General features: G+C 35.6%; 1 protein-coding gene across 1 annotated transcript in view; it reads left to right on the forward strand.

Annotated features, from left to right (window-relative positions):
• Window positions 1–3677: 3677 nt before the first annotated feature.
• The window catches only part of LOC306855686 (gamma-aminobutyric acid receptor subunit beta-2-like), a gene marked incomplete at its 3' end in the record, with an annotated part of 45661 nt that continues 22562 nt past the window's right edge, over window positions 3678–26776 (forward strand). The window contains exons 1-2 of the mRNA XM_079394491.1: window positions 3678–3892; window positions 17584–17666. Coding sequence (XP_079250617.1) covers window positions 3687–3892; window positions 17584–17666 — 289 coding nt within the window. The 5' untranslated portion in view covers window positions 3678–3686. The remainder of the gene's footprint in view (window positions 3893–17583; window positions 17667–26776) is intronic.

The raw sequence follows: 26776 nt of genomic DNA on the forward strand, positions 1-26776 counted from the left end.
TAAGGTTCCATTTATTAACATTAGTTAACAACATTAGTAAACATGAACTAAGAATGAACAATACTTCTACAGCATTTATTAATCTTAGTTAATGTTAATTTCAGCATTTACTGATGCATTATTAAATTCACAAGTTGTGTTTGTTAACATTAGTTATTGTAGTGTGAACTAACATGAGTGAACAATGAACAACTGTATTTTCATTAACATTAACAAAGTTTAATAAATAGTGTAATAAATGCATTGTTCATTGTTTGTTCATGTTAGTTAATACATTAACTAATGTTAATAAATGGAACCTTATTCTAAAGTGTTACCGGTTTAAGAGATCTAATTGTTCTCATAACATCCAAATCACTAACAGGTCTTATAGTAAAAACGGGCTTCACTGTTGTAACTGGACAGCCAAAAAGCAACGTGTAATGGACAGAGTCAATAAAATGAGGATTAAAAATTTCTGCTACTTCAGCTGGATTGTTGAATGACTTTCCCTTTATTTCCCTAAATTTTCCTGTCTTCATTATGTTGTCCTGTTAGTTTTTTAACTGGTTCCAAATAATTATAGGATTGCTTTATCTATACTGAATAAAATTATAAACGCAACACTTTTGTTTTTGCCCCCATTTTTCATGAGTTGAACTCAAAGATCTAAGACTTTTTCTATGTACACCAAAGGCCTATTTCTCTCAAATATTGTTCACAAATCTGTCTAAATCTGTGTTAGTGAGCACTTCTCCTTTGCCGAGATAATTCATCCACCTCACAGGTGTGGCATATCAAGATGCTAATTAGACAGCATGATCATTGCACAGGTGTGCCTTAGGCTGGCCACAATAAAAGTTCACTCTAAAATATGCAGTTTTATCACATAGCACAATGCCACAGATGTCGCAAGTTTTGAGGCAGCGTGCAATTGGCATGCTGACTGCAGGAATGTCCACCAGAGCTGTTGCCCATGAATTGAATGTTCATTTCTCTACCATAAGCCGTCTCCAAATTCGTTTCACAGAATTTGGCAGTACATTCAACCGGCCTCACAACCGCAGACCACGTGTAACCACACCAGCCCAGGATCTTCACCTCCAAGATCGCCTGAGACCAGCCATCAGGACAGCTGCTGCAACAATCGGTTTGCATAACCAAAGAAATTCTGCACAAACTGTCAGAAACCGTCTCAGGGAAGCTCATCTGCATGCTCGTCGTCCTCATCGGTGTCTCGACCTGACTGCAGCCCGTTGTCGTAACTGACTTGAGTGGGCAAATGCTCACATTCGATGGCGTCTGGTACTTTGGAGAGGTGTTCTCTTCACGGATGAATCCCGGTTTTCACTGTACAGGGCAGATGGCAGACAGCGTGTATGGCGTCGTGTGGGTGAGCGGTTTGCTGATGTGGGGTTATGGTATGGACAGGCGTATGTTATGGACAACGAACACAGGTGCATTTTATTGATGGCATTTTGAATGCACAGAGATATCGTAATGAGATCCTGAGGCCCATCATTGTGCCGTTTATCCACGACCATCACCTCATGTTTCAAACCCCCCCGGACCCCCTCAATACAGTAAAACTGCACATTTTAGAGTGGCCTTTTATTGTGGCCAGCCTAAGGCACACCTGTGCAATAATCATGCTGTCTAATCAGCATCTTGATATGCCACACCTATGAGGTGGATGGATTATCTTGGCAAAGGAGAAGTGCTCACTAACACAGATTTAGACAGATTTGTGAACAATATTTGAGAGAAATAGATCTTTTGTATACATAGAAAAAGTCTTAGATCTTTGAGTTCAGCTCATGAAAAATGGGGGCAAAAACAAGTGTTGCGTTTATAATTTTGGTCAGTGTATATATGTAATTATTTAATTTCCTTTAAATGTGAAGTAAGCAGTTTTAAAAATCAAAGCATATATTCAAACAAACTTTGCAAATGCCACTTACACATGACACCCTTACAATTATTCTTATCCTTACAATATATTTCTTATTTTATCTGAGGCTTGATAGTAAAGAGTTAATGTGTGGCAAACACTTGAGTTCAGCTTACCTGTCAAGAAGCAACTCTGCAAGTTTGGCACTTTCAATGAAATCCAAAAATTCCATCAAACCTTGTAAAATCACTGTCATTGTTTACCCTTTTTTACACCGTTGTCTGTCAATGTGTATTTTGGCAAGTATTTGAATTATAGCTTCTGTTACCGAATCTGAATTTATCGCTGTTGGTTAAGCTGGAATTAGATTGACAGATGAGTGGACCACTCTAAATATTTTGATGGGGCCTGGAATACTCAGTGTTTACACCTTTGGGAATATTAAGGATAGCATTCAGTTTGCCGTTTTTTTTTTTTTTTTTCATTTGAGTAGCTGCACTTTTTAATAATATTTGTTCTGGAACTATGAAGACATTTACAAATGATCTTCCTTAGTATATATTCCCTTTCTTTTCTTTATCAAAGACATATGCCTTGCTTGAACACCCCGGGAAGTACTGAATATATAATTCCAATCCTAACATTTCTATCAAGCTGAGAGGTCTGTCTATTGCTCCTGATGAGAAATGGAGGCATGGTTTGGAAAGTGGAAGTATAAGTGGGAGTACAGCTTGTTATGAACAGGGTTTTTACAGAGATGCTGGAGCATGTGCTGATGGGACAGGGTGCTCTATATATTGTATTTTAAATTGTATTAAAAACTGTAAATAAATTTGTGGTGACCATTAACTCACATAAACCAGCAGTTCTTGTGTGTCATAACACTGTCGAATTATATCATTCACAACTTATATGTTACTTGTTTGCTGTTTTACAATACTATATTTTACTGTTTTTACCTTTGAAATAATGTTTAACATGAAAGTGGGAAATGAGTGAGCTTGATGGGGGTTGGTTCTTTAAAAAATGACAAGGTTGTTTGTTTCACAAAATAAATGCAAATATAATATAAAACTGATGCATATGTTTTCTAATAATGTTACATTTCACGTCACCTACTGTCACAACTTATTATCTGTTGGCATAGCATTTCACATTTTAGTATTTCAGCACAACTTTAATTTGTAGCTGAAAAATGTGGGCACATTGTATCAAAGTTTGAAATAAATAGCCCCAAAACACTGAGTTACAAACATGTGTTGTAAAATGTGTTGTACATCTCTCATATACTGTCACCTGCCTGGATCTCTCTCATGTGCGTTTGTAGATTCATGCTTTGTGTTTGAAATACTTTATACTTTATCATACAAATATATACTTTATCATACAAATATATACAAATACTTTGTCAAATAGTTATTTGACAGTCCAAAATTAGCAGCATGCAGCTTTTTAATGACATGAGGGCATTTGTGTTGGGTGAACTCTGTCCTCAAAGTGTGATTGAAATGATTAATGCTGTTTTGATCAGTGTGCTCTCCTCTGTCATTATACCTGTACTCTTCTCCTGGGTTTTTCTTATAGATCTCAGCTCCTTAACACTCATTTTTAACCTGATGTGAACTGTTGTGCTTTTAAAGTTATACATCATCAAATTTTAAAGCCAGTCATGCAATACTCATCCCCAAAAGATTTTAAAATATACCCGAAAATGCCTCCTTCCTTCTTCTATCTTTCCTCTTTCTTTGACATTATTATATTTATAACCCATTAATCTTTCTTTGTATGGTTTATTTTTCAGGACTACACATTGACTATGTATTTCCAGCAAGCCTGGCGAGACAAACGTCTGTCGTATTCTGAGATTCCTCTTAACTTGACGCTGGATAACCGGGTAGCCGATCAGCTGTGGGTGCCGGACACATACTTCCTAAACGACAAGAAGTCTTTTGTACATGGTGTAACAGTGAAGAACAGAATGATCCGTCTCCATCCAGATGGCACTGTGCTTTATGGGCTCAGGTAACAACTCAAAAGCATCTATCCATCACCTAATAATAATACTATATATATATATAATTTTATTTAATTATTATTACTTTTACTTTGCTTTACTTTACAATTAGGAACAGCCATGTTCCCTAGATGTACACAACATCAAACTGATTGAAATCGACAAGACTTATACTGTATATGTGATACAATGACAATGTATTTAATTAAAAGAAGAACTTAATTAAGATGAGGATTATATCTGACATGGCTACTACAGTGACTTTTCTGGACAGTCCATGATGAGAAGCTTGTTATTGATTTAATTATCTTTTTAAGTCAGATAGGAAGCCAGTAGTGCTTAAAAGTTGGCATAGATGCCCATGTGAACCGAGCAACGTGAAGTGAAAGTTAGCTTTGCTTATGATATTGTGGTCAAAATAAATTAAGGGAAGAGTTGTGGAAAATACAGTACCACCATCACAAAAATTCCTATTCTAATATGTTTCGATTTCTCAGAGAATCCCTACAGTTACTAAGGTTTTATAGCATAATTAAAACACAAATTTAAATAACCAGATAATACTACTCTGAACCAAATAAGGCTTTAGATCTAGGGGAAAAATGCTGGAAAAAGTCAAATATATATTTAATTTATTATAGTTTGTTTTTGTTTACTTTCTACTTTTTAGGTAATACAAGTTTGCATGTTACATGTTTCAGCTTTTCTTTAGGGATACACGCTGATTTTTTAGTAAAAAAAAAAATCCTACTCTCAATATCTCAAAGTCCCTGTTCTTCCTGGTGTACTAGTCAGCTGTCCCAAATACTTTTGTCCGTATAGATAGATAGATAGATAGATAGATAGATAGATAGATAGATAGATAGATAGATAGATAGATAGATAGATAGATAGATAGATAGATAGATAGATAGATAGATAGATAAGCAATTACTACGAACTCTTCGGAGGTAAGAAGTACAATCGACTCTGACCTACAGATTTACTCTTGACATGAAAATATTACTGTTAATGAGAAACTGGTTGGGATTTATTGAACTACTGCCTTCCTCCAAACGATTACCTACTCCAGTAACGATCCAGCTTAATAAAGCTGCCTGTGGAAAGAAGTTGGATCATTTCAGAGCTCCACTCTCTCTCTCATTTCTCAGCTGGATTTCAGGATCTTTCAGCACATGGTTTGTTGGCTGTGCACTGGAAGTTGGCATTACATAACCTCTCATCTCCTTTCTCTGGAGCAAAGAGCAATTAGCCAATTGTTTAAGAACATGATTCATTGGTTATTAAAATCTGGCGTATTATTGCTGGGGCCATTTCGCTCCTCGTTTATTAGAGAGCTCTACTGTCCAAAGCAATCTCATCTGTCACTAAACTGTGCAGTCCGATCAAAGGAGTTCAGCTCATTATTCTCTTTGTTGTTCTCAGATTTACATATTTGAAGAATATCCTCTCAGGTTTTGTGTAACCTGTCATTCGCTCTAAGACCTGTCACATTTTCTCTCTTACTGCTAAACTTGATGTAATTCACTCTAAACTATGTCATTAACACATAATATAACAGCGTTATGTGTTTAAAAACAACAGGTATTGTACAAAATACAATCAGAAGTGATGTGCGCTGTGAGTGAACACTCTTTTATGATATGTGTTAAAGGTGCTGTTATGAGTGACAGGAGGATATAACTTCCTGAGGAATTTCCTGTTGGGAATTTTATGGAGGAATAGTGAGACGTCTCTATTTACACACCTGAACATAAACAGTGAGAAATGCTTTTAGGGATGAAAGTTGGATCCAGTATTCACAAGACAACAGACTGTCAATGCCTCTGATATTTTTAAATGATTAAAGTATATTTAATAGAAATGTTTAAGTCTTTAGAATTGTTTATACAGCTACAAATCATATATTTTGCAATGCATTTTAATGCAAATTGCTAGCTTTTTGTTTTTTTGTTTTTTAAAATTTGTCCTGAGTTGATGAATTGTGCTGGTGAATCTTGAATTTCACTAATGAAGGGAAAACTTTTGCTTACCAGTTTTCTAAAAATTGCATCTCATGAACCTTCAGCTGGCAGAACAGAGCAAGAAGTAGAAGAGACTAAGGATGTAGGCACGTTTCTGATCCCTACTTTGGCCCATGTTCACAGTCATGACCTTAAAATAGCCAAGGCATGCAGGTCAAAAATGACGGCCGAATCATTCAACCATTTAGGTATGCATTTCAATAATATGCACCGTACTGCATTTTACATTTTACAGTAAATATATTTTAAACACATGCATACTGTAACAAACACTCACACACACACACACACACACACACACAAACACACACACATGTGCCTATACAGAGTTGTGACCGTTTGTCTGACTCCTAGTAAAACTGTAACTGAAAATCCTGTCCAGTTACTTGCAATCAATATCCCACATATAGTAATGTGCAAACTTGTACTTTTGAAACTGATATGTGCCATACAGAAGCCATATAATATCAGGACATACTGTTATAGAACATTATAAGCATTATAATCTTATTGTGAACTACGACACAAGGGCTTGTCTTTCTGATGGCACTTTTATGTTTATTGACACAAATACTTACTTTTCAGAGATGAACTTAGGGTTTTGAGAAAGTTACAGGCTTTTGTGTTGTGCTGTTTGTATGAATAATTTTAAGAAATTCACTTACTGGCTTGCAAATTCTAAGGATGATTTAAGGAATACAAAAGTAAAACATAACAGATCACATTTTACCGCATGCATTCTGTATTGGATTATATTTTAAAAGTAATCCTCCCAGTATGTACAGTATGCAAGTTTTTTTTCTTCTTCTTTTTTTTAAATGCGAGAAAACCCTAGCAGTCAAAGCCTTCCAAATTTATTTAGAAAATCATAATAAATTCACAGGTTGTTCTCATTTAGATGCTATGTTTTACAGTTTTGTTATATTTTCGTTCTTCATTAAACTGAACATTAACAAATTTACAAATGATTACAGTCATTCTTATGACAATCAACTTGAAGCATTTTTAAACCATCACATATCACGACATTTTACTTTTGAGTTCATTTGTAATGTTAATTGTTCTTCTTAATGAGTGATTCTCATTAGATACAGTAATAAAATAATTGTGTTTGTTATTAACGCCAATTAAGGGCAGTTCAAAAAGTACCATTAGACCTGAGTAGGCCTAAATATTTTATGACTTAAATAATATACTGAATAGATTTGTTTTTCTCTTTACAGAAATGAGAATGCTTTTTTTATATAATTATAGTAATACAAACTGCATCTGCATATTTCATGAAAATAATACCAAAATGCAAATCTTAATGGTTTGTAAAGACTATTCTCGTTTCTTCTTTTTCATCTGATGGTAATAATTGATACGTTTTATTTTGACTAGTTTTATGAGATTCATCCATACAGTAAATTAGCATGCATTATTGACTAAATAACAGTGTAAATGCAGAGCAGAGAGGCAGATGTCTGAAAGATGCTCTGACTTAAGCCCTGAAGCTACAAGCACAGAAGTGAATCACAATGCACACCTGAGCTTCACATCACTGCTGCACTTCTCCCAGAGTCAAGCCATCTAACAGTGCCTGGGGGTTTGCCCCTGTTCCTCAACACCACCTTCATCTTGAAAGAGAAGTCAGAGACATCAGCAGAAAAAAAAAAAAAAAGCTGGCAATTTGCTGCGTGACATTGGGGGTCAGAAGCGCCATCACCTTGGGCTTGTGAGAATCCAGTCTTGCGGTTAGCAGAAAGATAGTTTAACAGAATAGTGCGATGCTAACATTTATCATTATTATTATGATTTAAGAATTTTAGGTTAAACTCTTAAGTATACCTCTATATCAGTGTTTCCCTTATCTGACTTATGTCAGGTCTTGTTGTCTCTCTTTCTAATGAGCTAATGAGTTGAATCAGGTGTGTTTGATTAGAAACGGTTTGATTTTATAAAGTGTAGGTGTGTCTCTAGGAACTGGGTTGAGAAACTTGTAATTAGTAACTTTTTTGTCCCATTTTACGTTAGATGTCCTCAGTTATGATGCACTTACATTTTAAAACTAAGTTTTTTATATAATGTTCTTACTGTTTACATACATACTCTGAAAAAAAAAAAAAAAAAAAACTCTTGCCAGATTTGCATTCGCTGCTGATGAGGTTGAAATGTGGGTAGGGAAAGGTTTAGGGGTATAAAAGTATAAGTATATTATTTATGTTATAAAAGTATGTCATTTTAAAAGATAACATACAAAACAATTGTACAGCAATTGTTACTTTTTTGTTACCATAGTTACCCTTTTAAAAGGTTCTAATATGTACCGCTTAGGTAATAATATGTACATTTAAGGCACTAATGTGCAAAAATGTATCTTTTAAATAATAATAAAGTAACACTTTATTTTAAGGTGCCCATAATACAGAGTAATTACCTAATTAAGTAATTAGCAGTAGTTGTTGTACTTACATGAAACAAAATGTTATGGAATAGCCTGTAAATACAGTTTGTAATTATGAAGATGTAATGGACAGCTAATGTTACACACATGTATCAGACTGAGTCTGTTACACAGCTACTTATGCAACCAAAAATTGTTACATATGTGTTGCAGACTTTTTACAACATAATTATAAATATAAGTACACAGAGATAACAAGCTACTTAAAATAAAGTGTATCAAGATTGTACTTAAGTGTACTAGTAGCTGTGTAACAGACTCGGCCTGACACACACACAAACCTAATTTCAAGGCGACACATTCCTGATCAGGAATCAAAGCCCCACTCCCAGCATGTGACTGGCCGGCCGATCTCTTGCCCTGAACCTCCTTATCTCAGGAGAACTCTAAAAACCCAGAATATATTTGAGAAGAGCATCTGGATATCTTTAAAGAACAGCACCGTCAATGTTCGTGATCGGTTTACTATAAATAAAGTCGAACAGGGCAAAGACCTTGTCACTCCGGCACAAACCCTCCCTGATTCCCTGACCATTAACGCAGTAATTCAATGATGTTATCTGCAGGGAAGACGGTTTTACAGCCAACGTCCGAACTAAGCAAAACACCAGATCTCCACGAAAGTGACCTTCCCGCGACCTCGCGTTTCTCCCCAAAAGAGAAACGCGCCTTTTTACTCTCTAACAGACAAAGAGACGCAATGTTTTCGCTCAAGTATTTTAAAAGGGACAAATTATACTAGTTTCTGCTATTGAAGCAATATACTCGAAAACAATATATACAATAGTTCTAAAGTTATTACAATTGACATACTGTAGATCCAGTGTTTGGCACTCACAAGCAGTCTAACTGACAGGTATCTGTTTTTGAATGTTCACATACAGATACACTTCACCATAATGCAGTTAATAAATTGATTTGTAAACAAAAGTATTTGTCAGATCGACACATTAAGACTTGCAGTAAAAATATACACCTCTTTGTCAATTATTGGTGAACAACAGTGTTTATTTAATTGAGAAATAATTGAAGGCTGTTAGTATTAAACTTTCAATATAAAAAATAAAAATAAAAATTCTGTGCAATAGCATATAGTGTTTGGAGAACTTAAATTGGTTTCAAGAATCATGAAATTTTACTGGCATTTGCACTATTGAAATTTTGATTTGAGAGGGAGATGTGAGTTTAAGCACAACTTTTTAATCACTGGTTAAATGAGTGGAGTAACACTGACATGAGTGCTGTCCCTTCATAAAGCGAGCGAGAGCCTTTGACTTCACTGACACTCTTTACATGTAAGAGCTATTATATGCACTCATGCTTGATTATATGAATATGCATGAGAGCATCTCCTAATTAGATTTAGATATGCTCTTTATGTATAACTAATTATAGTATAATTAGCCCTACATTAGTTGAACTATCTTGCTGAAGTAAAGAAATGCATCTTTCAAATTATATGATCAGTTACCAAGTGCCTCATAAGTCTGCATTAACAGTACTGAAAGTTTCTGCTCAAGTTCATTGAGTTTGCTGCTTTTCTATTACTTGAGGTCAAATGCATAATTTATGACAAAATGTATAATAATAATAATAATAATAATGCTTATGATAATAAGCTTCTGAAGTAAGCTTGGGCACACCAGCAAGAAGTCAGAATAATTTACTTACTGCCTTGTTTACTAGACAGTCGGTATGCCATTATATATAATCTGCACTGGTAATTAAAGATTGTTTGACTTTGGAATTGTTGTGGCCCTGCAGTAAAACAGATGGCTTTGTTGTCTAAGAGGGGTTTCATAAAAAAAAAAAAAAAGTTCTATGTTTTTATCAGAACGATGCAGTGACAATTAAAGTCTCATTAAAGACTGCATTAATTCAGTAGCAAAGGAAGCCTTTTATTTCTGTATACATTTTTTCTAAACACTTTCTGAATCTAATGCTCATTTCATTCCACCTTTGCAACCTTCAAAGTTTTGAACTAGATGTTTAAAATCAACATGTAGAACTATCTTTGTGAAAACTTGCCCTGGTCTTAGTACATTTATGCAATCATACTTCTGTAAGAGTTTCCAGTTCGCCATAATTATCAAACAACATCATAGATCAGCTGAAATGACGTTTCCTCTGAAATATAGAATAGATTTGGTGGTTTGAAAACCATCTGCTGCTTCAAGCTTTGTCATTCACAATGTTTATGTCACATTACAGGTCATTTATATTCTGCAGTGCAGCAGTCTCCTGCAATGCACTGATTTAGTGATATTGTAGGTAACACTTTTTTGATAGTCTACTTTAAACATATGAATAACTGCTATTACATATCAACTCACAGTCATTAGAATTTTAATAGACTGTCTGTTTAACATTTACTATATATATATATATATATATTCATTTATTTATTGTATTTTTTTTAGTTTTTTTTGCCAGGCATCTGGTGTGCCTGGTGTTTCTTCACCTTGAGAGCTTCTGTACACTTGAGCTAAGGACACAGCCATCTTGTTAGCTTCCTTTACTTTAAATGTGGCGTATATGTTTTCTTTATCTCTAATCTTTTGTGCTTATACCACTACTCAATCTTGTACTCTTCTGAACTTTCCCTCCATATATGAGCAATATCACACGAGCAGGAGTGTGATATGGCTCTATATCAGCACAGCTCACAGTCATGTCGGTACAGAGCCATATCAATCTCCTGCTCATGTCATATTGCATTTGTACGTTCCACAGAATACCATTTTAAATACCCCAAAAGTTCTAGTGTAACTACTTTCTTCCACCGTATCTGCTGTTCATTTCTTACACCCGCTTGTCATAGAGAATGAAGAAGGTAAAACAGTATTTACATTTTCAAACAGCTGTTTTCCGAATTTTCTATTCGCTTTGGTGTTCATTTTCTATGCACTATGGTGATAAAGAATCATTTTCTGATATCCTGGACACAGTCAGTGGAGTCTTCCTGCATATCTGGACTATTCAGCCAAAATATGCTGTTTCAATCAATTGATTACATAGTTGAACAGATTAGTCTCAATAAGCTTCATTATTTAACTGTGTAGCAAATGTTATTGTGTTAAATGTTATATTATGGCTGCATCTGAAATCAAACACTAGGTACTTTTTAAATAAGCAAGAGACTTGTTAAAAATATGCTCCGTATAAAATGAATGTGTGTAGTATGAAGGTAATCTGGATGTAAAACATGCGTCACTATATTTGCATGCACTTTTATAATGCGATTATAATGGGATTTTGGAAATAATACTTTAATCAAACTATTACAACAATCAAACTAAACTATGCAATTTAATCCTTCATAATTGGAGTAACCCTAACTGCATTTAACTACATAGCGTTCACAAATTTTAATCACAATATACAGGTATGTAAACACCTGAATTCTTATCTTCAGTCAGAAACAATGTGGAGAACATGATGGCAGCATAAGAATCCACAGTACATAGAAAAGATCCAGAGGCCAAAAAATGAAGGGTTGCTAGAAAATCAATAGATAGGCCTATAAAACAGTTCAAGCATATCACAGTATTCGTTTAAATGTTTAACCTCTATAAATGTGCGCTGTTAGACGCATATCCAACAGTTTAGGACATGGAGGCTCCAGCGTGGTCACTTGTATTTTTTTTTCTGACAGTAAAAACAACTTAAAATACGCCGTGTGATTTTTGCTCATGAAGGTAAGAGTAATATATCATTTGGAACTGTAAAGGGTCTACTTTTATTTGTGTGCATTCACAATATCAACATTGTGCTTTTATAAAATAGGAAAACAGAGAATGCGCTTTCTGCCGGTCTTGAACAAGAGCGCTTCAATGTTGAACCGAAACTCGGCAACTCGAAACTGGCTCTCAGATATGATATCTATAGAAAGCTTTAAATTACTACTTTAAAACGAAATAATGAAAAGCAAAGCAAAAACTCTTCAATAGCCTATGTAATCCGTTAAGATGCATACATTTCTCTCTGCACGTCCAATGAGGAGATGGCGAGTCGTTTTAAATGACCATCTAAAATATAAAAATAAGGGAAAGCCTAAAACAGGCCCGTTTATAATTTGCGTTTTATTTTATAATTGTATCCAATAATAAAAAAAAGTATGTAATATTTGTCCTTGAAATTTAAAGGATTTGACGCAATTTTCAAATTATTTATTGGCCTATATTTTTAATCCATGCAGCAAATGCTTTAAAAACAGTTTTAAAATTACATTATTGCATTCCAGATGCTTTTAAAGAACTTTTCACTATACATTTTAAGGGTTTTTAAGCTTGAATGTAGCTTGAATGTAAAACATTGTTATGAATTCATTGTAGCCTATTCCCATTTGTAAAATAGCTAATTGATGTCTAACACGATCTCATGAAAGTGCATAGGCTTTAGCACGATTTTCTGTTTCTATTTGGCGTAATATTTATATGCAGAAATGAATTAACCCCCCCACAGCACCCCCTACATAAAACACCTTCCCGCGCCCCTGCATTATGTAGTAATACACCATGCATAAATGCTTTGAAATAGCAAGCCAGTCAAAAGATCTGCCATCCCAGTCATATGACCAAGAAATTCAACCAGCCGCAAACCACAGAGGACCATATGGGTCCCCTATTATTCCTGTTATCACCATATCCTTTCACCAGTTACTAACAGAATTGGTGCTTTTACAAGCTTCTTAATTTTGGCTAAAATCGTCATTCAGGTAAACAGTACCGAGTCAGCTCTGTATGTTTTGAGGCACTTTATTTTAGGTGGAGCACTTACTCTGATGATGGAGAAAAGTCTTCACTTATATGTCAAATTGTCTAAGTAGTCTCTATCGCACTCTTACCTTGAAACTTTCTCACCAACACCATTTGCTATCTTAACAACAGCTGCCAGCCCTGCTAACACATTTAGCAATCTGAACAAGCTCTCCCTGAGGAATTCATATCATTCTTTTTCCTCTTTGTTCTCGCTGAGGCTTGCCAGTCGTCTAACACACCCAGGGCCCTTATTCTGCTTGAGCGATTTTGGCAGGTTATAACTTTGAAAGGTGAAAGAGTGCAGCCCTAGACAAGGCTAGCTGTCTCTCATTGCTGTTTCCTTTCCAAAATGAATGTAATGTTAATTATCTCACCAACCAAAGCCAGCACAGGCTTTATTAAAAACCTAATAGCTTTTCAATATTAATAAGCAGACACCAGGAGCCTTTGTAACTCAGAAGAAAGGTGTTTTGCAAAATCTCTTTCTTCCTATGGTCACTTTGAATTACCTAAATTGGTGGCCAAAATGACTAGAACGCTAATATTTTCAGCAGCTAAAAATGTGTTTTAAGAGACGTTGCCACAGTTCTTCTGGATTTAGTCTGTCTCAGTTTGTTCTGTTTCTTCATGTCATTCCAGACAGACTGGATGATGATCAGATCAGATCTCTGTGTGGAGGACAACAATCTCACTGGATTATTACAATTACTGTAGGGCTGGGCGATAATTCGATAACGATAATTATCGCGATATAACTTTCCTCGATAAAATGATATGAAGAGTTCGATAAATGTTCGATATAATGTTTATGCGCCAAGCGGAATGAAACAGCGCGCCTCATTTGAAGTGCGCCACACGGACCGTTTATCCGCTCGAATCAAAGTTCAAACTGCCACGCGGCGCGAGCTCACTTGAGCACTTGGTCACGCGAGCACTAAACAGCGCTGTGAGATCCAGTGTGAAGAGCTTGAGTTCAGCTATGAACACAAATGACTCCGTGATTTAAACTAGTTTAGAGCCAAACAGGAGAAACACTGTGTGCAACGAGACAGTCAGAAGGCTTTTCAAACTACACATCCCCATCGTTTACCGTGGATTTACTGTAGTAACACTCACTGCACCATAGTGTTATGACAGAAATGTGGGATATTCACATTGAATTTTATTACAGGAGTAATGGTGTATAATTATAGTGTATGTATTTGCGATTAAGCTATAGCATGTGTGCATTTATACACAATGTTTTTAGACTGTTGTTTTTCATACAAATAGGCTACCTAAAAACCATATAGTTATATTATTACCATGTATTGAGGTGATATATGTGTGGATTTAATTGTGTTTATCATGATTTAAATGTATGGACATCATAAAATTAATTTAAAAAACAAATTATCAGAATAAATTTAACCATATAAAACTGAGGTTGGTACAATTTTTACAGATGTTACTGATTTTAAAAATGAACAAAAATTTGCCTCTGCATCCTAACTCAAGCTACTACCAAATGTGCATTTCTAAGAAACAAAAAAGGTATATTATTATTAATATTATCAGGCAACCCAAACCTGTTTCTTGATTTGAAATAATATCACTCATTAGAACATGCAGAAACTAAGAAATTCATTTTTCTATTTAGATATATATTTTAGATATATATTTTGTTAATTCTGGCTTTAAACTTGAAAGAAATAAAGATTTGACATTTATTGTGATAATTATCGATGTCGACTGATATGAATTTATTGTGATAATTTTTTTTGCCATATCGCCCAGCCCTAATTTGGTGTAATGCAATGTGTTTAAGCGGTTTAAGCTTAAAAAATACATTATTTTCCATAAACTGTACATTATTGTTGCTCCTCTAATCCTCACCTTTCTGAAACACGCCGATTTTTACAAAGCTCATTGTCCTGAGAAGCGAGGTGTGCTCTGATTGGCCAGCTATCCAGTGCTTAGTGATTGGCCAACTACCTCAAGCGTGAGACGGAAATGTTACCCCCCTAACCGTATTGTGATGCCGTGTCCTGGCGCGATGACACAAAAACAATAAAATCCATAATAATTGAGGCATTTGTTGCATCCAGTGGGGACATAATTACTGATTATAATGACCCATACTGTCTTTTTAAGCGTTGCGTTGCATCGCGCCACGTAAACATTACCATGTCTGTATTTGTGATTGGAGAAACGATAAACAACAAGCACTACTCTACACTGCTCAAAACTCGCATTTGAATAGTCAGTAGCAGAAACATACTTACAGGCTGAGAGTCAGAAGCGTCAGACTGTCCTTGTAAAGCTGGAATTGCCGCACTTTATAGAAACAGCCTTTGAGCAAGCCAGCATTGTAGGCTACTCTCCCAGGTTCAGGAAATAGTCCTGTGTAAAATGCACACACACTAATATTTGGGTTTGACTATTCTGGAACAGTATTGTAAATACAACTTAACCACTGATTTCTAGTTGTGTCCTCTTTTGGAAGCCCAAACAAAGTACTTTCCCTTTCACAACGAAACACAGCGTCTCCACGGCATGGGTCCGGCGGCAGCAACAATACTACAGCCAGAATAATAGTTATGCCTTCTTTCTTTGCGTATACATTTGGGCGATGTTTTGCAAATCTTCAAAAAAAAATTCAAATGTTTAAATGAGCTGTTTTAAGGGGACATGGCAGAGTCTTAACTTTTATAAAGAATATATCTTTGCTTTTGAGACTTTAGTCTTTGCAACTTCAGGGATCTTATCTATGCATGAACAGTTTGTAACACTCCAAAGAGAAAGGAAAATCGCATCATATTACCCCTTTAACAATTTGTTTAGAAAGCCTGTACCATAATCTGGCCCATTCTGCTCTATTTTTCTCAGATTCATCAGCATTTTTTATGAAACCTTGTTAAGCTTGTTAAGCAATATACAAACTCTGTAGTAGAATCTGAAGCTACTGTAAGTCTGCAAGGAGCACCTGCACTATTACCAATATAATATACTGTAACATACATCAAAGAGGATATTAATACCCCTTTTGCTTGCCCTCTTTTTTTTTGGTATTCTCACTTACTTGCTACGACACAGCTATGACACGGAGGCAAGGTGATTCTGGTACGACTTGAAACTAGGGCACAGATTTTCGCTCAAGAGTATTTATCTTGCACCGTTCACTGCAGTGAATGTTTGCAGCACCGCAAACGCCTTCTCTGAGTTCAAACACTCTTTACTGCTCATTTCACATGCTTTCTGTTTTGAAGAGGAAAACAGCGACTATTCAATTCACTAAAAGCTTTTTAGACTTGACATTGCAGTCACAGATTCAAAAGAAAGTGTAGTGAGATGGTTATATTAACTTTCATTCTTTACACAGATATAAATAAAGCACATCTTAGCACTCTAAAAATGGCAATCTCTGTTTTGTAGCAGCAGCAAGTGCCAGTGAACCCATACATTTTGGAGATCAACAGCAATTTTTCCCTCATAGAACATCATGTTTACTCGGGAATATGTGACATATGGTTGATTTTATCCATCTGTAACGGACTGGGTCTGTAAAGCTGTTAGTGAAGAGTTAACATTTACATGTGACTATTTATCTTTAAGCTTTTAAAACCCTTACTTGTGCTAATGCACCTAATTTCAATTGCATCATTGAAATTTTGCAGTCATAATGAAGTTATCTTGTGCAGAAACATGCACATTTTTATCCTCTGTTGTTGTTTGCGTGGTGGTTATTTTATTATATTTTTTAGGGGTTTTAGGTTTTGTGGTACTAAATTATATTAAAGAAGACACTTGGCAGATTATTGTTGAAGTGAATGTTTAAAAAGTAAAATAAAACAAAGTTATAGAAGTTTTTATCTTGAAATATGTTTATTTTTTTCTTACATAACTGATGAAACTTGTTTATATATTGGGTCAAACTTTATTTTAAGGTCTAGTTCTCACTATTAACAAGTCATATAGGACTGTTGCCTCAGTAAACTCCTAATTTGCTGCTTATTAATAGTTAGTAAGGTAGTTGTTAAATTTAGGTTTTGGGTAGGATTATGGATGTAGATTATGGTCTTGCAGAATATGTGCTTTAAAACTACTAATAAGCAGCCATTATGTTAGTAATAGGCATGCTAATAAGCAACTAGTTCATAGTGAGAATTGGCTCCTATACTAAAGTGTTTCCATATATGTTAATTATGTATTATTCATATACATTGGTGTGAGATTAGGGCAAGGCCTGTTTGTGGGGCGATGGGGAAAGTGTTCAGGAAAGCGGTTATACAAATTAAAAATCCTTTCATACACTTTGCCTTGAAAATACATTATATTAATAAATTATGAAGAATAAAGACAAAGGAATGTGAAAGAGTATTGTATGTTGGAAATAAATTACTCTGGCATGGACACAAATTTATAATGAACAGAATGCTAGAGAAATAGTCGCTTATGTTGACTAACAGTTAAACGCTCTGTGTGCTCAGGATTACGACCACTGCCGCCTGCATGATGGACTTGCGCAGATACCCGCTTGATGAGCAGAACTGCACGCTGGAGATCGAGAGCTGTGAGTGTCCCACGAGACTTTTTCTTTCTTTCGCTGCATCAATTTTTCATATTCATCTGACATAAATGCATTTTATATATAGTGATTTTTTCAGATGTTGTTATATTACATGCTTATGCTACAATGATTCAAATTATTTTTCCACTGTATTCTGCACTCCATAGGCCATAATAACAAACGCAAATCTCAGGTTTGAGAGAACTTTGCAAATAGATACACTGTAAAAAAAATTTAAAATAAATTAAAATTAAAATTAAAAAATCTGTAAAGTGTACGATACAAAAATGGCTGCTGTGGTTGCCAGAATTTTACCGCAAAAAAATATGGTAGCAACATTTTAGGGTTAAAAAGTTACAATTAAACAAGTGTATTTCATTGACTGATATAATGTCAATATACCAACCTGTTGAAGATCTGAAATCTGTTTTGTACCTTTGTAATACACTGATAACCATCAAAATCAGGTGGTGATGAGAAAGTCACATGATGAACCAAAGCTTACCACTAGCAGCTTTTCCACAAGCTGAGAAGACCAATACTAGTGTATATATATATATAGAAGGTGAACAGTGTCATTCACACAAACACTAAACACCATCATGGTGACACATGAAACTGAAATATGCCACAAACATTAATTTAACAACATTAGATGTAACATACAAACCTACTAAACATAACTGGTAAGAAGAAACATAGTTATTTCAAAGAAAAAACATCAAATTTAAAATGTGACGCAGATAATTCTGGGAATGTCAATTTACTTTTTTTTTTCTTTTTTTTTTACTGTAAATTAAGCATTCTTTTTCACTTCCAAAAATTATATTTTACCATAAAATTACATGAAATGTATATTACAGTTTTTCACCGTATATAGTAGGGGGACACTTTTAACCGTTTAACAGGTTTATACTGTAGCATTTTGACAGTTTTTTACCATTAAAATCACAATAATTTTTTACAGTGTAGATTTGGGGGGTGGGGGACAGAAATATCACATTGCATAAGTATTCAGACCCTTAACTCAGTACTTAGCTGAAGCACCTTCAGCAGCAATTACAGTCTTTTGCGTCTATAATACGACAAGCTTTGCACACCTAGATTAGGAGGTTTTCATTATTCCCTGCAGATCCTCTCAAGCTCTGTCAAGTTGAGTGGGGACATTTGGTGGACAGATTTTTTTTCAGATCTCTACAAAGATGTTTGATTGGGTTCAAGTTTGTGCTCTAGCTGGGCCACTCAAGAACATTCAAAGAGTCGACACTAAGCTACTTACATTACGTTTACTGTGTATTTAGTTTGAGATCCAGAGTGCTCTGGACCATGTTTTCATTAAGGTTATTTCTGTATTTCGCTGTGTTCAGCATTTCTTCTACCATGACCAGGGCCTGCTTCAGCGCTGGGGTTGTGCAGGTGGTTGTCTGGTTTCCTCCAGGCATGACGCTTTGGGAAATGTGGTTCTTTAGACCAGAGAATCTTGTTTCTCACAGTTTGAAAGTCCTTTTGGTGCTTTTTTGCAAATCCCAAGTGGCCTTTCATGTGTCCTCACTTCTATCTGGCCGCTCTGTCATTTAGCCCAGGCCGGTGGAATGATGCAGGGATGGCTGTCCTTCTGCGAGTTTCTCTCATCTCCACACATGATCTCTGCACCTCCACCTGAGTTCTTGGTCACCGGGAGGCCATGCAGCTCCTTGAAGATTTATTGGTTGTTCCAAACCTCATGCATTTAGAAGATATGAAGGCCAGTCTGCTCTTGAAAAACTTTAATGCAGTAGGTTTTTGTGGCCTTCCCCCGATCTGTGCCTCTGTCTCTGAGCTCTGCAGGGCAGCTCCTTAGACTTGGTTTTTGCTCTCTTCTGCATTTTCTGCTTTTAGACCTTGTATAGACAGGTGTGTGCCTTTTATGTCTAATCATCTGAATTTGCAGTAGATGGACTCTGGTCAAAGTGTAGAAACATCTCAAAGATGAGAGAAATGGGATGCAACGTAAATTCTCAAAAAAATGTAAGTGTCATAGCAATGTGATGTTTCAGTTTTGTTTTTTCTCTCTTCTTTTTAATACATTTGCAAAGTAATCTCAAATCTGTTTTTTGCTTTATCATTATGGGTTAAGAGGTGTAGATTGGTATGAAAAAAATGTAGTGCTTTGGCATGAGTTTGCAACATACTAAAATGTGAAAAAAGAGGGTTTGTTTACTTTAGCAAGGCACTGCATACATAGTATTGTCTGGACAGGATGACTTTAATTGACATTACATGTTGGGTTAGGTTTGACATCATTGTCAATGTCAATGGCTTTTGCATGTGTTGTGAAGAAAATTCAACGTTTTAAGTATGTACATATGTTTTTCAGTCTGGTTCTAAAGTCTGGATATAAAGATACAAATGCAGAGAGAATACAGAGGCCTGTCCTCTGTTTAGGACCTCTGCAAGCAAATATCCTCACTCATATAAAGAACCTGGGTGTTGTTTTTGATTCTGAGTTAAAATTCGACAATCAAATAAACTCTTCAGCTTAGGGGTTTCCAGAAACTGAAATCTTTTCCATCTTTTAGTGATCTAGAGACAGACATTCATGCTTTCATTTCAACAAGGCTTGATTATTGCAATGCTTTATATGCTGGTGCCAACCCTTTCATGTTTCCCCAGTTTTTTCACTTGCAACTAGTTCAAAATGCTGCAGCTCGCTTCTTAATGGGGAAGAAAAAGAGTGAGCATATCACCCCTATTTTATCCCATTTGCATTGGCTACCAGTTAAATTCAGAATTGATTACAAGGTTTTGACTTTAGTATTTAAAGCCTTGCAAGGTCTGGCTCCATTTTACATCTCAGACCTTATTTGTGACCCTGGACCACAAAACCAGTCATAAAGGTCCATTTTTTTTTTCAAAATTGGGATTTATTCATCCTCTGAAATCTGAATAAATAATCTTTCCATTGAAGTATGGTTTGTTATGATAGGACAATATATAGCCGAGATACAACTATTTGAAAATCTGGAATCTGAAGGTGCAAAAAAAATCTAAATATTGAGAAAATCGCCTTTAAAGTTGTTCAAATGCAGTTCTTATCAATGCATATTACTAATCAAAAATTAAGTTTTGATATATTTACAGTAAGAAATTTACTAAATATCTTCATGTAACATGATCTTTACTTAATATCCTAATGATTTTTGGCATAAAAGAAAAATCAATAATTTTAACCCATACAATGTATTTTTGGCTATTGCTACAAATATACCCCAGTGACTTAAGACTGGTTTTGTGGTCCAGGGTCACATTTATCCATACTCCCCCTGAAGATCTCTTACATCATCCTCAAACCAGTAATCCCATTGTCCCGCTTAAAATCTATCGGTGACATAGCGTTTTCTGTATTCAACTGCAGTCATCATTTTAATTTGGGAATCACGACCCATTCAGTTTGAATTCTAAGGGTTTTTTGAACACAAGCAACACAAGAGAGGTCTCTGAGAGGACAATGTGTGTGTAGAGAGAGAGCCAGCCGTACTCCACCATTACCTTAATTAGGATGACCTTCATCTCCATAAAGCCAGGAGATAAAGAGAGGCAGTCAGCATTCGTGCCACGCAGTGCCATGAACAGAAAAGGCCTAATCAAATCTAATTGCGACTATATATGTGGTGTGCGCTGGGAGAGAGCAAGGATCCAGCAAGAATCCTCCAGCGTCCGCTGTTACGTACGGCCCACGGCCCGCTGCCATTAAAGCAGAGAGACGGAAAGTTAAGAGCTGGAGGAGATCAGGAGAGGGCACGTGTGTAAACTTGCTAATTGCGCTCTTGTGAACTCCAGCACGTTGGTTGCACTTTAGAGAACAGCTAATGCTTAGTGCTAAGATAAAGTGAAAACGCACAAATCCTTCCTTTTTTCAAATTGGGCTCGTAATGTAATGTCCAAGTCGGTGGTTTCTCAGCTAAGAAACATTTTTCTTTCTTTCTTTCTTTCTTTCTTTCTTTCTTTCTTTCTTTCTTTCTTTCTTTCTTTCTTTTAGTTGTGAAATGGCACTCTGTATTGACAGCCGTATTGACATCCTGTCAGTGAGCATAATGTGTCTATAACCTCAAATCCTCTGAGAATCCTGTGAACTTTTATCTAATTGGTTTTGCTGGTTTCTTTTTCCAAGCTCTGTCCAAGTTTCTCACAAGTTTCACTTTCTTTCAAGTAAACTCCGCAGAGGATTGTGAGAACACAGAGTGTTCTGAGAGCGCCAGCTGTACGCCACCATTTTATAACCAAGCCAAGGTCACAGGTTCATTTCCCAGCGAGCACATATTGATGAATGTATACTGAATGCACTGCAAGTCTCTTTGCAAAAATGGTTAGTGGGGTCAGATGGTCAGGTCGTCCTCTGAAGTGACTCCTGCAGTCTATTCATGCAGAACACACACAAGACGGACTGAGCTAACTGAATCATTGGTGCTACGCAACTTTCAGAATGTGCAGGTTTTTACAGACGTGTTTTGGAGAAAACAGCCTCTAAAGATTTCAAACAATTTTGAGATAAATCACATTAGGGGATTCATTTAAACTTAACCTGTTATTGATGTCCTAATTTTTAATTTAAGTAAGAATATAATAATATAATCTATCCATCTATCAACTAACTAATGAGCTATGGATATTGAATGACTTTCCTGAGGTAAATTAGGTGACATTTTGTTTAACATTTATTGTCAGATTTTTTTTTTAGATTGTTCAATGAATATAATATATACATATATATATATATATATATATTTTTTTTTTTTTTTTTTTTTTTTGAGACTTTATTAAGTTGAAGTTGAGTTACTTTTCTGCTTAGCAATACTGAGATGGAATTAATGCATAAAATACACTAAAAGGTCATTGCAAGAAAAAAAAAAAAAAAATATATATATATATATATATATATATATATTTGAGAAATATAAAAATGCAGTGGTGTGAAAAAGTGTTGGCCCCCTTCCTGATTTTTTATTTTTTTGCATGTTTGTCACACTTTAATGTTTCAGATCATCAAACAAATTTAAATATTAATCAAAGATAACACAAGTAAACACAACATGCAGTTTTTGAATGAAGTTTTTTATTATGAAGGGAAAACAAAATCCAAACCCACATGGCCCTGTGTGAAAAAGTGCTTGCCCCCTAAACCTAATAACTGGTTGGGCCACCCGTAGCAGCAACAACTGCAATCAAGCGTTTGCGATAACTTGCAATGAGTCTGTTACAGCGCTGTGGAGGAATGGCCAACTCATCTTGGCAGAATTGTTGTAATTCAGCCACATTGGAGGGTTTCCGAGTATGAACCGCCTTTTTAAGGTCATGCCACAGCATCTCAATAGGATTCAGGTCAGGACTTTGACTAGGCCACTCCAAAGTCTTCATTTTGTTTTTCTTCAGCCATTCAGAGGTGGATTTGCTGGTGTGTGTTGGATCATTGTCCTGCTGCAGAACCCAAGTTCTCTTCAGTTTGAGGTCACGAACAGATGGCCGGACATTGTCCTTCAGGATTTTTTGGTAGACAGCTGAATTCATGGTTCCATTTATCACAGCAAGTCTTCCAGGTCCTGAAGCAGCAAAACAGCCCCAGACCATCACACTACCACCACCATATTTTACTGTTGGTTTGATGTTCTTTTTCTGAAATGCTGTGTTACTTTTATGCCAGATGTAATGGGACATACACCTTCCAAAAAGTTCAACTTTTGTCTCGTCAGAGTATTTTCCCAAAAGGCTTGGGGATCATCAAGATGTTTTCTGGCAAAACTGAGACGAGCCTTTATGTTCTTTTTGCTCAGCAGCGGTTTTCGTCTTGGAGCTCTGCCATGCAGGCCATTTTTGCCCAGTCTCTTTCTTATGGTGGAGTCATGAACGCTGACCTTAACTGAGGCAAGTGAGGCCTGCAGTTCTTTAGATGTTGTTGTGGGGTCTCTTGTGACCTCTTGGATGAGTCATCGCTGCACTCTTGGGGTAATTTTGGCCGGCCGGCCACTGCTGGGAAGTTTCACCAATGGCTAATGGATAATGGCTCTCACTGTGGTTCGCTGGAGTCCCAAAGCTTTAGAAATGGCTTTATAACCTTTTCCAGACTGATAGATCTCAATTACTTTCTTTCTCATTTGTTCCTGAATTTCTTTGGATCTCAACATGATGTGTAGCTTTTGAGGATCTTTTGGTTTACTTCACTTTGTCAGGCAGGTCCTATTTAAGTGATTTATTGATTGCGAACAGGTGTGGCAGTAAACAGGCCTGGATGTGGCTAGAGAAACTGAACTCAGGTGTGATAAACCTCAGTTATGTTTTAACACAAACAAAAATGTTTTAATACAAACACGTTTTCACACAGGGCCATGTTGGTTTGGATTTTGTTTTCCCTTCATAATAAAAACTTCAAATAATTCAAAAACTGCATGTTGTGTTTACTTGTGTTATCTTTGATTAATATTTAAATTTGTTTGATGATCTGAAACATTAAAGTGTGACAAACATGCAAAAAAATAAAAAATCAGGAAGGGGCCAACACTTTTTCACACCACTGTACGTATTTAAATCATATTATATAATACCACACCAAATAATAATGAAAGACAGACATACACTCACATACAATAAAAACAGAAATTTATGAAATATGCTCAGAAGTGCAATTGCAAAAAAAAAAAAAACAACTCTGCATTATATTCATTGAACAATCTAATGCCAAAATGTTTTATCTGTGCATTGAATAATGTCAAATTACTTTGCTTCCTAAGGAGCCGACCAGTTTTTTACGCCTAGTTGGTGACAAAATATCATGAAGCGGATGATGATTCTGAAATATAATGCAAATTGCACGTTTTTACTTATAACCACCCTTCTCCACAAATGGCTCATCTTCTGATTTATAACGATTAAATGTACCACATATAAACACAGAGAGTTTTAGCACTTAGCAGGTGTGCTACATATCCACTTGCATAACTTTCTATTACAGTTTGTTTTCTTAGTTTTATGAGTGTACTTATTGTTTTTGCAAGTACAGGAATTATGATCGTGAAGTTTGCTCTACTCTGATCTTGTGCTAAAGATCAAAACTGCTTCTAAACAACATGTGAAGTGGTCTGTACTTGTGTAAGCATGCAGTTGTTGACCAGATTAAGTTACAGTGTGGACCAGATTTCATGCTGATAGTGAGACTATGTGGCCTGTGGATTGATGGCAGTCCAGTCATTGTGGTTCACTATGTGTTACAGACATGGAGAAACTAAAAATAAAAAATAAAATCCTATGCTAAATTTCTGACAGCTGTAAGGAGGTTAAGATCAGGTATGCCTGTCAGTGGTGTGGTGTTGTGTCACGAGGCTGTCATTGGGCTCAGACGTGGATGACACTGATTTGATGGGAGGCAGATCCACCGCTCCTGTTAAACTGTGTGGGAAAGGCTTTGTGCTAGCAACAGCTAATGTAAACAGTCCTAAAAAGTGGAAATCTAGGTGATTTAATTTCCAACACAATCTCATCCCAACTCACATATTGAAGCTTGGTCAGGATGGTTTTGGCTTCGCTTTTTGACGCTCAAGGTACCCCTTTAGCGTCACTTTTTGACGTGAAGGGTCCTGATGGGCCAAAACGGTCCTGATCAAGCTTCATTATGTGACGAGTTGGGATGAGACTGTGTTGTAATTTCAGAGTCATGATCTAATAGGCTACCATAACGATGCAGCTCAATTAGTTTTTTTTTTGTTTGTTTTTTTTTGGCACTGTGCAAATCTTTGTCTTTGTTAAAAGTTTGTCAAATTCTGCTACTAAATTTCACGATTACAAAGAAAGGTCAAGTAACAAACTGAATTAAATGTGAAATTTTAAAAACTAAAGTATTTTATTGTAAAACATACAGCTATATTTGCAGCTTCAAAAGAAACAATGCTAAAAAGAAGTACACTTCAAGTTGTAACACTTTAGTTTTGGCACCAATTCTCACTATTAACTAGTTGCTTATTAGCATGCATATTACTAGCATATTGGCTGTTTATTAGTACTTATAAAGTACATATTAATTTCTTATTCTGCATGATTACATTTTAGATCCTTAATCCTACTCAATACCTAAACTTAACAACTACTTTACTAACTATTATTAAGCAGCAAATTAGGAGTTTATTGAGGCAAAAGTTATAGTTAATAGTTAGTTAATAGTGAGTATTTGACTGTAAACTAACGCCTGACCCTTCAAGTTAATTTTTATTAATTAAACATAGTATACGTTTAAATGTAGATTACATGTAATATAAATGCAGTATACTTTATGTAGTTATATCTAATGTACTAGTAGTATACTTGTTTGATTGATTGATTTTATTTGACCACTTAAATATAAAAATATGAAAACAGTACTCTGTGTCATATATTAAAATACATAAATAGTCAGGGATGACACAATAAAGCCCAAAGACTTATTTCCATTGTGGTCCCTATACGGACAAGGGGAAAGGACAAGTTACAGCAATTCACACATCAATCATGTTTCATACATTTAACAAATATATTCATATTGTAAAAAAAAAAAAACAATAAAAATAACCTCAATTATAATAAAAACTATAATTGGCATCTAAGCCATACTTTCAAACCCTGTTTAAAACTGCCTATGCTTCGTACTGTCTTTAGTGTAACAGGTAACCGATTCCAAAGATAGTTGTACTGTATGTGTACTATTTCAATACTTATTGGGACTAAATTAGGCCATGTTAAGTCTATAAAAGTTTACATTTCAGTGTACTTTAAGAGTAACAGTAGTAAACTTTGAATACAGAATGTAATTATGTTACATTTTATTGTTTCTTTAGTATTGCAACTATAATAGAAGTTAAGTTTAGGTATACTAGTTAGGTAATTGGCACTGCAGATGTGTCCTCGGTGTTTGCTCATGGCAAAGGACTTATTTGTTACTGATGCTGTCTTGTTTTGAGATTTGACGGCGAACATATGTAAATCCTGAAATTAGATTCTTTAAGTTTGCTTGGAACGGAAATTGTGATTCCCTATTGTGATGTACGTTCATGTGAAACAGCTACTCAAACCAGATGTAGGGCAGGACTTGAGTTTTTCCATAGGGAATTGATTGG

Source organism: Barbus barbus (assembly GCF_936440315.1).
Source record: "Barbus barbus genome assembly, chromosome: 36".
NCBI lineage: Eukaryota > Metazoa > Chordata > Actinopteri > Cypriniformes > Cyprinidae > Barbus > Barbus barbus.